Source organism: Spermophilus citellus, assembly GCF_964194105.1.
Source record: "Spermophilus citellus genome assembly, chromosome: 1".
NCBI classification, from domain to species: Eukaryota; Metazoa; Chordata; class Mammalia; order Rodentia; family Sciuridae; genus Spermophilus; species Spermophilus citellus.
In genome coordinates, this window is record NC_138182.1 from 152069495 (window position 1) to 152085782 (window position 16288).

General features: G+C 50.4%; 1 protein-coding gene across 1 annotated transcript in view; it reads left to right on the plus strand.

The window, feature by feature from the left end:
- The first annotated feature begins 619 nt into the window (after positions 1–619).
- The window catches only part of ADAMTS2 (ADAM metallopeptidase with thrombospondin type 1 motif 2), a 243360-nt gene continuing 227691 nt past the window's right edge, over positions 620–16288 (plus strand). Inside the window, exons 1-2 of the mRNA XM_081282228.1 lie at positions 620–926; positions 1920–2314. Of these exons, the coding sequence (XP_081138354.1) occupies positions 800–926; positions 1920–2314 (522 nt within the window). The 5' untranslated portion in view covers positions 620–799. The remainder of the gene's footprint in view (positions 927–1919; positions 2315–16288) is intronic.

Consider the following 16288-nt stretch of genomic DNA (forward strand, 5'->3'; position numbering starts at 1 on the left):
AGCTGTGATCAGAAGTTGCAATAGAGGGATGGAAAGACCGATGGAAGGCGAAGGGACAGAAAGGAGGTGCGGACTGCGAGAACCTTGTCTTTCACAGTAAGGGCAAAAGTTGATATTTAGGGGATCTTGGGGCCTCGATCTGGGCATCAGGCCTGACTCAGTCCCCTGGACCCCGTAATCAGCATCCCTTCCTCTTCCATTCCCGTGTCCTGTCCTGCCCTGGGTTCCATAAAGGTGAAACGGCCCCTTGAGTCTCAGGGCTGGCTGGTGGAATCCAGGCGCCCCGAGGGCTCCCTAGGTGGATGCTCTGCCCATGCCACTCCTCCGAGGTGGTGCGCCGCGAGGGCTTGGGGCTCGCAGAGGGTGGCCGGCGGCAGGGCTACTTCAGCCCGACCCGCAGCGTTTCTCTGCCGCCGCCTCGGGGTGTCTCTGCTTCTCTGTGAGCCGAGAACCGCGGCGGCGGCGTCGGCGCAAGGAGGGGAGCGGGCGGCGGCGGCGGCGGCGGCGGCCGCGCCAAGAAGCGCCGGGTCACCGCAGGCTGAGGCGCCCGCCGTCCCCGCCCTCCCCCTCGCTCTCCTTCTCCCTCCCTCCCGCCTCCCTCACTCGCTCGCTCCTTCGCTCTCCCCGCCTTCCCTCCACGCTCCCCCGCCCTCTCCTCCGCGCCTCGCCTCCTCCGCCCCGCGCCCTGCGGTGCTGCAGCTGCGGGCGGCTCCAGCTGCCCCCAGATGTGGGCTGGGCGGCGCGCGGGGAACTTTCGCGCCGGCTGTGAGTGCGGGGCCCCGGCTGCGGTCCGGCTGCCATGGATCCGCCGGCGGGAGCCGCTCGCCGCCTGCTCTGCCCCGCGCTGCTGCTGCTGCTGCTGCTTCTCCTGCTGCTGCCGCCGCCGCCCGCAAATGCCGGACTCGCAGCTGCCGCCGACCCCCCAGGTAGGTGCGGCCGAGCCCCCACGCCCAGCAATCCGCGTCCTCCCGGCTCCGCCCCGCGTGCCCCGCCGCCCCCTCCCCAGGCGTCGTCCAGCTAGACTTGGGCAAACTCCGCGCGCCCCGCCCGGGGCCAAGTTGGCCAACTTCGGGGCCGCGTTGGTCGCGCAGGGGGCGCCCAGCGGTGCAACCGGGTGCCTTGGGCCACGGGGAGCCCCGGAGCACTCGCGGCTTCGGAGATGCGGAGCAAGGGCTTGGAGGGACGGGAAAGCCCCGCGGTGGAGAGCGCAGAGCTAGCTCCAGCGGGTCCAGGGGAGCCAGGGCGAGGCGGCGCCGGTGCTCGCTCGCGTCCGGGGACGCTCGGGAGGAGCCGGTGCTGAGCGCACCGCCTTGGGCCCTGGGGATTGGTTGAGGCGCCCCGGAGGGGATCCCCGGAGACTCGTGGGACCCTGTTACACTCCTCCCTGTCCTTGGACGCGCGGGAAGAGGGGGCTGGCAGCGGGCTACCGAGGAGCTGGACTCAGAGGAAGGCCGCCGGTACCCGGGGAAGCTGTTTCGGAGGCTAGCGGTGAGGCTAGCCTCAGCAGGGGCAGCCGAAGGGTCGAGGCGCACGGGTAGGGGACCCACCGAGAATGTCTTCCGATCAGCCCCATGTCTTGCCAAGGACGGTAGGTTCAAGGGGCAGGGGACGCCCCGATGGGGTTGTCACCTAACGAACCGCGAGGTACCGGCGGAGCCCCAGCCCGGAATAGGACAGGGGACAGATCTCTTAGCTGGCATGACCCTCGAGGGGGATGGCTGGGTGGCGGCGTGGCTCCGGAGTGGTGGTGCTGTTAACGCCCCTTCCCGTTTGCTAGAAAGCCGGGAGGTGCAGGCTAGCTTCTGGGGGCTTTGTGGTGAAATGCCCCATCCCTTCGCATTGAGGCGAGGGCTAGGGGATGCAGGGTTCGGCCGCCGCCGGGGAGTTCTCGTCCAGTCTAACGTCCCTTCCCGTTGCAGGTGGGCCCCTGGGGCACGGAGCGGAGCGCTTCCTGGCGGTGCCGGTGCGCACTGACGCCCAGGGACGCTTGGTGTCCCACGTGGTGTCGGCGGCGACGACCGGAGCGGGGGTACGAGCTCGCAGGGCCGCCCCTGTCCAAACCTCGGGCTTCCCAGGAGGCGGTGAGGAAGACCCTAGCGACCGCTTGTTCTACAATGTCACGGTCTTTGGCCGAGACCTGCACCTGCGGCTGCGGCCCAATGCCCGCCTCGTGGCTCCCGGGGCTACTGTGGAGTGGCAGGGTGAGACGGGTGCAACCCGAGTGGAACCCCTGCTTGGGACCTGCCTGTACGTTGGCGACGTGGCCGGCTTAGCTAAAGCCTCCTCAGTGGCGCTCAGTAACTGCGATGGACTGGTGAGTAGTGTCTTGCTCCTTTCAGTTTTCTGCCCTTGCTTGGGTTTTAGAAACTGGTTGCTGGGAATCTCCTGGGAGTGCAAGTCCTGCGCTGAGAATCTTCTCTGGGGTTGGCTGAAGGGCAAGTTGTATTGATTAGTTTGAAAGGGGGCTCATTTATGCAAAGCTGTGTGTGTGCGGGTCTCCCCAAAGCCCTTACCAAGTAGTAGAGTGTGCATTTCCCTTAAGTCTACCTGCACCTCTGTGTCTTGCATCCAGATAGGTTGATACATGTTTGTGTATTTCAGTGAGTGTGTGCATTCACACATGTGTTTTGGAATGTCAGTACTTTTTTCTAAGCTGTGTACCTGTGTGAATATGTGAATGTGCATTGTCTTTCGTGCATATTCATAAGAGGGGTTTGTGCTCATGGTTGTGTCAGGGCATCTGTTGAATGTATGCCTGTGCATCTTATCATGTGTGATATGTGTGTGGTAGGCATGTGGTTTGGCAGTCTTCTGTGTATCCAGAGGACATCAGCCAGGGAGCAGGCATTGGTGTTGAAATACCCTGTTAGTCTTCTTCCCCTTGACTGACCTGGAGCCACTGAGTTTTATACTGTGGTTTCCTGATGAACTCTAGTTGGTAATTTCAAAAGTCAATTTTCTCTATTTAGAGCCAAGGGGAGAATTTGGAAATGAAGGTTCTAGTGCCCAAGGACTGCTTGGTCTTTTGGGGACAATCCCTGAAGGGTAGGAGATAGGCTAGGGGAGGGCTCCTTTTAGGACTGCTGGGCCACTCAGTATGGCTGGGAAATTCACTTGCTTCCAGGGGCCCAGAGGAAGAAAGCCTGGATCAATGCTCAGGGAAGAGACTGACATTGGCGGTGCTGTCTGGCTGCTGGGGGCCTGGCACATGGCAGAAGCCACTGCAGTTTTCTATTTTGGATTTGGTGTGTGGTGGTCAGGTTGACTGTGCTGGCCAGACATCTGAAGCCGTCCCAGTCCCACTGTGGGTTCTGCTCTAATTGCTGCTCAGGGCACTCCAGCTCCAAGTGAGTGGCCACTCTCCTAGCCCTGGTGGCCTCTGAGTACACCCATCTGCAGGCAGCTCAGGCTGGTCCTGCTGTCTGCAGAACCTGCAATTATACCAGAGCCCCACAACCACTGGTGTTCTTTTTATGGACACACAGGAAACATCACTTGTTGCTTTGGAAAATCACTGCCTTTGGTTGGATTTAGTTAGAACCCTGGCATATTGCAAACAACCATAAATGTCCTTGGAGGAACTGGGTTCAAATAGGGCAGTTCTTTATAGTCTCTGAGGATGTCCTGGGCCTCATAGGTATATTTCCTTTTATGCTGTGGGTGAATTTCCTAAAAAATGAAAGGAAATCATTGCTGGGGACTTGGGGTGAAGATGTGGGACAGAGTTGACTTGGATGTAGTCTACTGGTGGATCAATTCTGGGTAATATTTAATTCCCAATGGAGAGCATTTCAGTGGTTTTGGTGATGGGTTGCCACTGTGCCATTTATTCACCTGTGCATTTGATGATTCATTTGTTATGTCAGCACCTTCTAATGTATTTATTGGTCATAGATGTGGCAGGCCTGATACCTATTAAGAGGCTGACAGGCTGAGGGGCACTCTGGTCAGGGCTTTGAGAGTATGCTTTTGGGAGCTATTTGGATGGGGTCTTGTAGAACAAATTGCCAGCTGGAAAAGGCACAGATTGGTATCTGGTCCGAGAGGGAAGTATGTGCAGAGGCACCAGGTGTGAATTGGCCTGGGAAGGACAGGCATGCTGAGATGTCTCAGGTGTTAGACATACTCAGTCAGAGGTACAAGACAGTGTTAGAAAGAATACTGGGTCCTGCCAGAGTAACTTTGAATGCTGCCAGTGAATAATGGCCTTGAGACAGTGGGTCGGCATCATTAGTTCTTTTCTTCCTTCAGTGTGTGTATGTGTGCGTGTGTGTGTGTGTGTCTGTTCTGATTTTGTGCCAATCAATTTTTTTTAACCCTTTAGGTCCTTCTGTGCCTCTGTGATAGGTCCACTCACGGAGGACCTGTTTGTTTGTTTGTTTGTTTGTTTAAATACACTTTGTACCTCTGGTCTTTCCATTGACCCTGTAGGGGAGGTAGCCTAGTCCTTGGTTCACAGATGGAGCACTGGGGCTCTGAGAGGTTGAGTAACTTGTCCTAGGCCACACAGCCAGTGATGGCGGGAGTCTGACCTGGATCTGTCTGACCCCTTCTGCCCCAAATATGGGTTGGTGAAAGATGCTAAGATACAATAAAAGGAGGAATCAATTTCTGGGCACTCCCTCTCATTGGGCCTAACTGACCAAGCAACTATTGACTTTCACCACTGCTTTACATAGAGCTCCCTCCTCTGCTGCTGGGACTTTTCCTTGATAGGTATCTAAAATACACCAAAGTAGGTGAGTCAGGTTGTACCGATCTTGTTAACGTGCCAATTGGGTTCCAGCTCCTCTGAGGTGGGGCCTGAGGTTCTCTATTTCTGGTAAGTTTCCAAGCCAGTGTTCCTGGTTCTTGGACCACCCTTTGAGAAACGAAGCTTTGCAGCCCCTTTTCTCCCAAGAGTGTTCTTCAAGGTCCTGCAAATTTTTCTGAGCAAATGGGGTTCACTGGACAAAGCAGAGTTGGAGAGCCTGCAGCTGCATTTGCCTTGGGAGGGTCTATGGTACCTAACAGGATCTCTAAGTTCTATAATAAAGAAATCTGTGTAATCCAGTACTCCCCACACAAATAGGATAGTGGAACTGATCTTTGAAGAACCTGTGCAACTAGCTTCCTAGGCAAATATGTGGATATCCATGGTGCAGAAGGGATGTGCAGGGTTACAGCAGGCACCAGTGGCCCCGCTGCTTAAGTTTAGATGCGTGTGTGGGAATCGTCTCTCCCAAGAGCCATAGATCCTTTCCTCTGTCCCTTGGCCTGGGATACACATATTTGCTCATCTGCTTTCCTGTTCCTGAAGACATATGAGACTATCTTTCTGCTTTAAAGGAAAGCGGTAGTAACTATTATTATGTTGGCAGTGGTCTCCTAATCTATTTAGTACAAAGGAACTCTAATTTATCTGCTAGTGTCAGTCAAGGTCCTTTTAGTTACAAGTAACAGAAAACTCAACTCACATCAGTTTAAACAGAAAGCACACCTGGTGAAAAATCTTTAGGTGTGGCTGGATCCAGACGCTCCTGGCAGTTCATCAGGACCCTTGCTTCCTCTTGCCTCTCTGCCTTCCTGTGTGTTAGCTTTGTTTTCAGATGGAGCCCCTCTGTGGTGAATCAAGGGGCTCCAGCAGTGCCAGGCTATCTGTTCCTGCTAATTCCAGCTGAGTCTTCTATATCACTCTGCCTACATGGTGTTAGGATGCCCCCTTGAGAATCAAGGCATGGGTTTGCCGAGTCCCATGGAACTGAGAGTGCAGGAGGAGCTGCTCACCAACATGACATGAAATGGTTTTTGCCAGAAATCAGGTCAGTGTGTAAATTCTACTGAAGTCAGGTAGAGGTACGATAAATGCTACACAAAGACATGGGTTATAGGACCTAACATGCACCTTGTTTCTAGAAAGGCTGATGAATGTAGCTTCTCCAGATTCTTTTATAGCCACTAGTCAGAAGTTGTTCATAATATTCACGGGGGGAGTCAAACTTTGCCTTTTCACAATGAGTGAGAAAAATTGCTTAGCAAAATATTTTTTATATATCACATCACTGTGGAAGAGTTCTCTCTCTTGGGCTGTATAGGTGAGCTAATTTCATGTCACTTTTACATGTTTATTAGAAACCGAAATGAGAAGCCTGTTGGGATAGAAAGTAACAATAGTAAGTGACAATTTACCATGATCCTACTGTGTGTCTTATGACCCATGGTCTTGTCACAGCATCCTCTGGAGCATGACCTGGTATTATCCCCATTCTGCAGATGAATCAACCCAAGGCCCCCCCAAAGCCAAGAGAGCTTGCTTCAATCTTGGCAGCCAAGGCATATCTGATTCCAAGGTCACGTTAGCTACATTGAATTGGATTTCATTGCTGCCTTTGTTGTTGCTGCATACCAATCAAAAGAATGAAAAAGAAGAACTGCATTTCTTTAAAACATTTCCAAATCTTTCCTATTTGAATTCCTGGAGATCTGCTCTGCTAGGAGTGTTGACTGTTGCCTGCAGGAGTGAGAGGGAACTGGGGGCAGGCCTGTGGCTGCTTGGCCTGTTAACTGGCTGCAACTCCTATGGGTGTCGCGACTCCTCCTTGGTGTATGATTGCAGTGAGGAATCCAGTAGGATAGCAGTGACCCTGGTACCTCTACCTGCCCACTGAGTGCAGTCCTGGGGATGTCCCAGGCCTGGTATCTCTTCCTTCACACTGTACTGGTCAGTGAGAAGGAAGCTTCTTTGTACTGAGTGGTGGAAAAGATCTGATCTTCAAGGCCTGGTCCAATCCTGGGGCCTGAGAGAGGAGAGGTGTACACTCTTCCCTGGGGGCTCAATATATGCCCCCATGACCCTGTGAGGTAGAACCTCCGTGCGGGACCCAAGGTCTCATAGCAAGAAGGAAGCTGCTGCCTCTTGGCCTGGGGCTCTCCCTGCTGGCTAGGCGCCAGCTCTGTCCAGTCTTGCCGGGCAGTAGGAATCACTAAAAGTCACAGAGAAAAGTCATAAGCTGGCCCAAGAGACCAAGATGAGAAGGCTGCTGTCTTTGAGGCCTGACACTGGGCTCCAGCTAGGTCAGGGGTTAAGTGTGACAGGCAAGTGTGGGTTGACCCTAGAACTGTAGGGCTGGGGATAAGGGCCTGGGATTTGGAGCTGTATCTTTTAGGGTTCTCCTTCCTCCCACCTTGCCTTGGCATTGCCTGGAGAGCAATAAGAGAATGTCAGGAACACCAAACAGGGGCCATGGAACTTTTTGAATTCCCGAGGTATCTAGGCTGTGAGGGCTCATCAGATCAGAGTGGGGGCATCTACTTAGCCCCTGCTGTGAACAGTTTATACAGCTACCTATCTACACAGGATGTTCTCAGCTACTTCATTGGCTTATTATCTTCCCTAAGACTCATTTAGTTTAAGTAAGACAAAAACACAGCTCACATTGGATATAACAAACAAACATCTAAGATGTTACTTAGAACCTGGGGGTTCTAAATAGGGTCAACCTCAGGCATGGCTGGATCCAGGAGCTCAGAACATGTATCTGTCTCTTGGCTCTTTCACTCTCTGTTTTTACTTCAGAATGCACCTCCTTCCCCCATGGGAGCCATCAGCTCCTGTAGGTCTAACTTGTCCTCAAGCAGGCACTCCCTCTGAAATGGAAAATGCTTCTTTCTGGATGATACTTAAAAGAGTCCTTCCTGGGCAAGGATCTAGTTGAAACTGCTTGGGTTATAGTCTCATCTTTAAACCAACTGCTGTGATGCAGACGGTGATGAGTATCTTGTCCACCTTTGGAGTTGAGGGTCAGACCCCTAGACTCTGGGATGGAGAGGGTTCTAGAAGCCTTGCTTGCTCAGCAGCCTCTGGGACTCTCTCCTTGAATAATGACCCTGTACTCCTTGGGTGGAAGGCAGTCTCCTCCCTCTCCTTCATACCCACCTTTCACTTGGGTGGGGAATCCCTGGATCCCCCTTCCCTCCAAAACCCCCATGTTCAGGCAGCACCATCCTAGAGACATCTAAAGTCCTTCACCCTGGGATTCTTCACCACACCCAACTCCTAGCCCTGTCTTTGGCTCCTCAGCTGCTTCTAATGGGTCTGTCTCCAGCAACCCTTTCTCCACCCAGGAGCCAGAGTCAGTTATATAAATGATATAAATGACACACCAAGCACCCTGAGCTTCTTGGTGACTTGTACCCCGAGCGTCTCTGCCTATGGGCCTAACACCAGACGAGGTGGAGATCAGCTGGAGGCTGTGAAAAGACAGTGCCCAGGACGTGGGAGTTGGAAGTCTGTGCAGGGGAGGGCGTGGGACTTGCCCCAGAGGATGGGTGCTCCCAGTGCTCAGGGGTCGCTCACCTCTCCTACGTGCTCTGCTCTGCTGCCAACCCCACATGTCACCATTCAGTGGGGCAGGGCCCCTTGGAGAATGGCTGGGAGCTCTGCCACTTTTCCCACAGAGAAGTGCTTGTATATACATGTGGTTTTGCATGGTTTTCTGGTCCTTGTTTGGGGGTTTATGAAACCTAAATTAAAATCTCCTGGTTTAAGTCAAACTAAGTAGAGAAGGAAAGCCCCCTCTGGGTATATATGGGAAAGAGTTGAGTAGGAATGAGGAGACCTTGAATTGGGATCTGGGATTTACCCTGTGCCCTGGACAAACCATCCCCTTCCCTCTACCACCCCTTAATTTCTCCAGGTGGAAAGTGATCGGAGTCAGCCATTTCTGGAACCCTTCCAGGCAAACTCCAAAGTTGGAGTTGCAAATTCAGGTACTTCAGGGGCCAGATGAAGACCACACACAAATGAGGGACAAAGTCAGCGGAGGGTGATGGGAACCTTGGTGAGCCCATGCCCCATCTCCCTTGATAGATCATTGTCCCTGGGGAGCCTGGGCTCCTTGCTGCTGGATCCTTCCATGTTTCTTCAGAGAAGCTGCGTTTGTGTGTTATGTTTTTTATTCTTTTGACATTGTGTGAGCAAACAGTGTGAAGACCCCATGGGGGTCTCAAGGTCCCCTGATAGGGCCTGTAGAGGTATTGAAGCTGTCCTGGCAGCAGGATCCCTGAATGGGTTTGGGATCCTGGGCAGGAGGGGTCTGTCCCAGAGAATTTGCCAAGTTCTTAGACTTCCTCCCTCAACGCAGCTCCCATCTCTTATTATTTCAGGCCGTCAACAACTTCCTGGCTGGTCTCATTGCCACTCCTTACTATTTGGTGAGAGGAAGAGACTTCCCTAAAGGCTCTTCCTAAGTGGCACTGGGGAGGGGTGTACAGCTGACTGGCTGCCAAGATGGAAGCTGTCTTATTAGGAGTTTGTGCTCACAGTGGCAAAGTAGCAACCTACAGGCTCCCTGTGTGCCCCTTGATATCCCTCCAGAGTGCCATAGACTGGCATTTGGTCTAAAATCAGTATCTTCTGGTTTTGGCCAATAAGGTAACTGAGGATTTGGCAATGAGGCACTCTGGTGATTTAGAGGGGTGTTTCAGGGGTCCCGTGTTATCTTGACCCTTGCTCACTCAGCTCCTCCTCCCTATCTGATTCTGGTCACTGGGCATCAGTGGCTATAGCTGCCCTCACATACCCGCAGAGACAGCCTGGTGGAAAAATATGGGCCTTATTTTCCTGAGGCTTCACTACAGCTTTGATTGACACTGTGGTGGGGTTTAGGTCCTGGGACTTTTCCATAACCAATCACCTTGGCTCAGAAGTGCAATATGATTGGCTCCAGCTTGAGTCACATGCTCCTCCCTGCCCCCAGTCTGCAATCATAAGGAGGGAAACAATGGCTGCTGGGAGACAGACCACCAGGATGGACTCCTGGGCAGCTGGGATCCTGGCTCCATGAGCTGAGGAACCTCTGCAGAGGAGCCGCTTGAGGAAAACCAGCCCCTGTGGTGCTGTTCATCTACTTCTGGAATTTACTCAGTCCCCGCAATAATCCTGTGAGTTGGCTACTCTTGTCCCCATTTTACAGATGAGGATAATGAGGCTCAGAGAAGTAAATTAGATCTCTCCCCTAGACAGGGTGGGGGCTCTGGCTTTGGAATCTTCTGGGGAGGGGCGTCACGAAGTCAGATGGTCTCCTCATGAGGGCCAGCATGTCAGTCACTGGTCTCTGAACCTGAGTCCAGGGAGGCCAGCTCTCTCATGCCTATCCTAGCTCATATTGCTGCTCCCTGCTCTGCTCTTCATCATGTGGCTATGTACGTTTCAGGCACTGGAGGCTAAGCATAATGATGCTGCTCATTTAGGTATGAGCAGGTTTCAGGTTCCTCCTGCCCAATGGGTATCTTGGGATCATGCCCTGTCCCCCTGTGTCCCTAGCACTTTATGACTGAGGGACTGAGGATCTTTACTCAGATTCAAGAGGGAGGTGAAGGATCAGAGAGATTGCAGCTGTGTGAGCAGAGGAGCCAGCCAGTGGTTTATCTGCCTTGAGCCCCAGGGAAGTGCCCCAGGGCTGGGCTCCTCCACTCTGCATTGAGGCTGTCTTTGCTTCCAAGTGGCCTGAGCTTGCCTGGACCTCCCCTCTGCTCTTTGAATATCCTTAAGGGCAAATGTGAGTGTGGCTCCTTCTGGGAATCTGGGATTGTATGGGAAGGTGGACTTGTCTTTTCTTACCCTTACCTTCTTCTTTGGCTTGGGTAGTCCTGGGGGGTCCTATGTGTGTGTTTGCGTGTGCATGGAGAGTGTGTGGAGCTTTGTGTATGTGTGTGTGCATGCATGTGCATATCTTGCATGTGTGTGCATTTAAATATGCATGTGGATGTGCACATTTGCACGCACATGGATGAATGTATGCACATGAGTGGTGTGCATATGAGTGTGCACTTGAATAAGGATGTGTGTGAATGTACACATATGTCAGTGTTCATAGCTGGATGTGAGTGCACATTCAAGTGTGTGCATGCATGTGTGCATTCAAATGTATATGCGCATGTGTGCATTGGAGAGTGTGTGCACACACGTGTGTATATGCATTTGTGTGTTGTTGGCAGATATTTCCTGCAGGGGTGGGCCCTGAAGTTGGGTGGAGGTGCTGAGGAGAGAGGAACACCCCTGCCCGTTGAATTTTGGGACTGCCTTATATCACCCCTCCCCCACTGGTGGGAGCTCTGGAATGGGAGGGCCCAGGTAGGTGCCTCTTGCTCTGCTGCATATGTTTCATATTAAATGTCAGCTGTCCACTGGGCCTGCGGTGCTGCCATTAATATGGAGAAGTTATTACCAAGCCTGGAGCTGGCTCCTCAGGCTCATCCATGAATTTCAATTACACTGCACATCAACTCCAGGGCAGGCGGAGTGGGACACACAGCTTCTGCTTGCAGGCAAAGGAAACTGGCATCCAGGACCAAGGGCCAGGCACTGCAGAGAGGCCAGACTGGAGCTTTGCTTCTCCCACCCCACCCCTGCATTTCAGTGATTAACTGGAAATAAGTTGGCTTATTATGTGCTGGAGGCTGCTGTGGGTCACAAGGCCAGCTCTGTTCCTTGAAGCTCTGTAGCCTGGACAAAGGCTACAATGCTGCAAAACTCAATTAGATTGCAAAAGGAGGGATTCCATCAACACCCACTTCACTGGGCACTGGAAGAATAGATATACAGTAACCATTTAGCTTAAGCTGGGGTGCAGGAAACATTGGCTATTTCCGTATTTCGTTGGCTGGCTCTAAGGTATCATCAACTGTAAAACACACCATTACTTTATCTACCATCCAGAAAGTGGTGGTAGATAAAGTAATTCAACTGCAACATGGTGCCTTAACCATAGTTGCTGGAGGAATAGGAACCAGCCATTGCAGCCCCAGTGCTCTGATCGCTCTTTCTCACCCCAAAGGATAGGCCATTTTCCCTGCCCTGCGTTGTTTCTCACGTCTTGAAAAACAGTGCAGCCCAGCTTCTTCTCCTTCTGGTAGTCTCTCTCTCTTTGATGACCTATGTTCATTCCTCCAGAGATATTTGCCTTGCTGATACCACAGCTGCATTCTGTTATCCCTGTGCCCTTCTGCATATTTCCTTTTTTGAAATCATGGTGTGACTTTTCTAGGACATTTTGCAAGAAGTGCCAACCCTGCATGCACCTCAAAGTGAGGAGCCAAAAGCATGTGTTGGAGAAAAGACAACCTTTTAACCAGTGGTGCTGGGGAAATTGTTTATCCATATATGAAGAACAAGACTATCTCTCATCCTGCACTAAAGTCAGCCCCAAATGGATTAAAGATCAATGAGTTAGACTAGAAATGCTGCTGCTAAGTTGGTGTGTGCTCAGCAGGGCTACCACCCCATGGTGACAAGACCCACTGGTTTTGTCCTGAGTTTGGAGGTGGTAAATGTGTCCTAAAAAATGTTTCCTCTTAGAGCCCTAAAGATGTGATTTGATAATGATGGTGATGAGAGAGGAGGAGCAAATTATTTTAGGGCCTACTCCAAGAGCTGACATGCAAATTCCATAGTGGGGATGCAGGGCAGCTAGAGAGGCTGGACTGTTGGTGCCAGAGGGATCAGCTCTCACCAGCTGTATGAGCAGAACATTCAGGATTTATCTTTGAGGCTGGGTATGTCTTCTGTGAAAGCAGAGATTGGGATCACATGAAAAATAAGGAGCACTGATGTTTCATGCAAGCTGGAGGTAGAATAAGAAGTAACTCAAGAGTTGGTGTATATTTAGTTTTGCATTGCTTAAGGATGGGGACATGCTCTGAGAAATGCATTGTTAGGCGAATTTGTCCTTGTGGGAACATAAGATGCACTTACACAAACTGAGACAGCTACAACGTCACAATCTTATGGGGCCATTGGCATATATGTGATCTGTTGTTGACCAAAATGTTTTGCGGAGCCTTGACCATGCGCATATATTTTCTGTAGAGATTATGCCACAAACCATCTCCAATGAGTGGCAAAGGAAAACTCAAGTTAAGTGGTACCACACACAATTCCATTTTTTTACAATTGTACCAGTTGTTGTTGTACCAACACTAAGCTGTGTTTATTATTAGAGCTTCAAAGCTCTAATATCTGAAGTGTTAGATACTTTGAAGCTGTACTTCCCAACACAGTAGCTAGGAGCCACAGGAGGTTACTGAGCACTTGAGTTGTGGCTGGCCTGAATTGAGAGGTGCTCTGCGTGTAAAATACATACTGGATTTCAAAAATAGTACTGCCCTGAACACACAAAAGAACATAAAATACTTTGCAGATTATTTATTCATTCTTTGCAGTGCTGAGGATGGAACCCAGGGTCTCCCACATGCTAGGCAAGTGTTCTACCGCTGAGCCCCATCCCCAGTTCTTAACATAATCTTTGGGATATCTTGGGTTAAATAAAATATACTACATAAATTAATTTTACCTGTGTCTATTTTATTTTTGAAAATGTGGCTACCTATGAAGCTTGCATTATACTTCTATTGGACAGCACTGCTTTGAAATATCTGGCTGGATTCTTCCTCCTTTTGTTATTTCTTTGCAAAAATTTTCTTGGCTGGTCACATCTGTTTATCCTTTCAAATGAATTTTAGAATTGTTTTGTCATGTTAAACAATCCCTTGTGAATTTGATTGACATTAAATTAAACTTAGCAACTAATTAAAGGAGGAATTGACATAATTTATAGTATTTACCAGGAACATGGTGTATCTTTCAGTTTATTTAATTCTGCCTTCTTGTTGTTCAGTAAAGTATAATTTATTTTTTATACATGTCATCTATTTTTTTTTTAATCAGGGTGATTTCAAGGATTTTTTTTTTTTTTTTTTTTTTTTTTTTGCTATTACAGATGGAACTCTTTCCATCCCTTGTTGGTACACAGGAAAGTTATTGATTTTTATATAATTATCTTTTATCAAGCAGCTTGATTGAACTCATTAATTCTAATATATTTTTTGTGGACTCCCTTGGGTTTCCTGGGTATACAGTTGTACTGTCTGTAAACAGTGATGATTTCGGATTCCATTTCCAATCTGAACTGTCTGGAACCTGCGCACATCCTCCGCTGTGGCTGGCTCTAATGGGAACGCCCCTGGCGTTTCTCTGCTTAATATAATGCTTGCTTGTGGATTAAGATGGATTTCGTGTGAAGGCAATATCCTCTGAATTCTAGTTTTCTAAGATCCCATTTTTATCAGCAAAGGAACTGAAATCTAGATAAAATGTCTTCACATGCCATCCTACCCCGCCACCCACCCCCAAATGCTAGTGGTCCTGCAATTCCCCTGGGCCTGCATCCGTATCCTCAAGGCTACTGACAGTTCTCCTTAGTTTCTCACTTTATTGCCCCAGAAATGAAACCCAGTCCCCATTTCAGCTGTCAGAACCCACTCAGAGGAAGTGCTGTGGCTTTGCTGAGGAAGGTGGAGCAGGTAGCACTTTCCAGCCAAGCAAGTGGCTTCTGGTAGAACAGGGCTATGTGCTGGAAATTTCCACCTTGATTACCAGGTTTTCTTCTTCCTAAGGGTGTCTTTTCCCCCACCTCCAGTGTCTGCAGAGCATATTCCCTCAATCCTCCTCCTGTATCCTACAGAAGATCCTGTCCTTCGTTCTGACCTGTTAGTATGAGCTCTCCCAGGTCTGCAGTTCTCTTTTATCTCATGTGCTTCTAGAAGGTATTTTTCCAAACAAAGACAGTTCCCTCCTTGGAGGAAATCTGAAGCCCTTCCTGTAGAGAGTAAAATTGCTTCCCATCTTGTGATCTGTCTGTTTACACACAGGCATAGAATGGGGAGCTTTGAACAATGTCTCTATCTAGGCTCCACCCTGAGAGATTCTGATTTATCAGATTCTGGTAGGATTCAGGGGCTGTATCTTTCGAAAGCCACAAAGGAGGGTCTTCATGCACAGCAGGGTGGGCACCCACTGATCCAGAGAAAGGCCATGAGGTATTATATCTGATATTACCGGGTTTGAGCCTGGCTTTCTTGATGACCTGTGACTCAGTTTCCTCGGTTGCAGGGCCACCTGCTGTTTGGGCATGTGTCAGTGAGGGAGAAAAGCAAGGCTGCCTCATTCAGAAGGAAAGTCTTGGGAGGATTGAGGTGGAAGGAAATGATGGCTCAGAGGGATGAAATTTAGAGCCCTGGTAGGAGGGCTGCCCCCTTGCAAAGCTGCCTACTGTAGAGGAGTCCTAAGAGGGAAGTGGGCAGGAGAAGGGAGTACGGCTTCCCATGGCAGTCACTGGTGTCTGTTGCTGGGTTGTCCACACTGGAGGGCACCTGGAACTTAGTGGATACTTACTAGGCATTTATCCTGTAGTCCTGGTTGGGATAGAGTAGGGCAGGGGTAGGGTCCTCTCAACCATGTCCCCAGGCCCTGTGAGTTTTCCTCCTCTCTCCTCCCCTCTTATTACCTGTGGCTGACCATGGGCCAGTGGTCTCAGCCACTATCTCTGAGCTGAGGTCTGAGCCTCAGGCAGCATGGATCGGTCACAGCCTGGAGCGACTTGTCTGAGACCCTATAATAGTGTGATATGATACTCATCAGCACTAAAAAAATAAAAATAAAAGTTTTTGTTTTCATTCCTATTTTCTCCTTCTCAGAACTCCTAAAACTCTTGTAATTTCCTGACTGATAAGAGTGAAGGGAACGTCTTTTATTATAATATCTGGTCTCAATCCCCTGGTTCCTGATGCAAGAATCCCTAAGACCCTCGGAATCTTCAGAGTGATAAAAGTGTCTTTTTATGTGCTAATGAGATGGCTGGTGACTGGGGGCCCCTGCATAGCTTCAGGATGAAGCTGGTCACAGAAAGCTCCCCATTCCAAGCCTGTGTGTAAGCAGACTGGTCACAGAAAGAGGGTGGGGGGGGGGTTGGAACTCTCAGCCCCACCCCCACCTCTGGGTAGGAAGTAGTGGAACTTCCATAAGCCCCCAGAACTAAGCTGTTGGGAGAGCTTCTGGGTTGGTGAACTCCTGGAGGTTCCCGCAGGGGGACATTCCTGGAGAGGGCATGGAAGCTTCCCACTCCTCCCCATATACATTTGTCAGTTCCGAGTTGAATGCTTTACAACATACCCATCATAGGAGGTAAAATGCCTTCCTGATCCCTGTGAGCTGTTCTAGCAAATCTGATGAGGAGTCGTGGGAAGCCCCTGATTTATAGTTGAACGGTCAGAAGTACAGGGGGCCTGGGACTTGGCACTGGTGCTTGAAGTGGGGACTGAGCCCCTAATCTGTGGGGTCTGCACTGGTAGTTAGTGTCAGTATTGAATTGTAGGGCAGCCAGCTGGTATCCTGGAGTTGGAGAATTGGTGGTGGGAGAAAAGCCTCACATTTGGTGAGTGTTGAGAGTAAAAACAGATCCCTGAAGAGCCA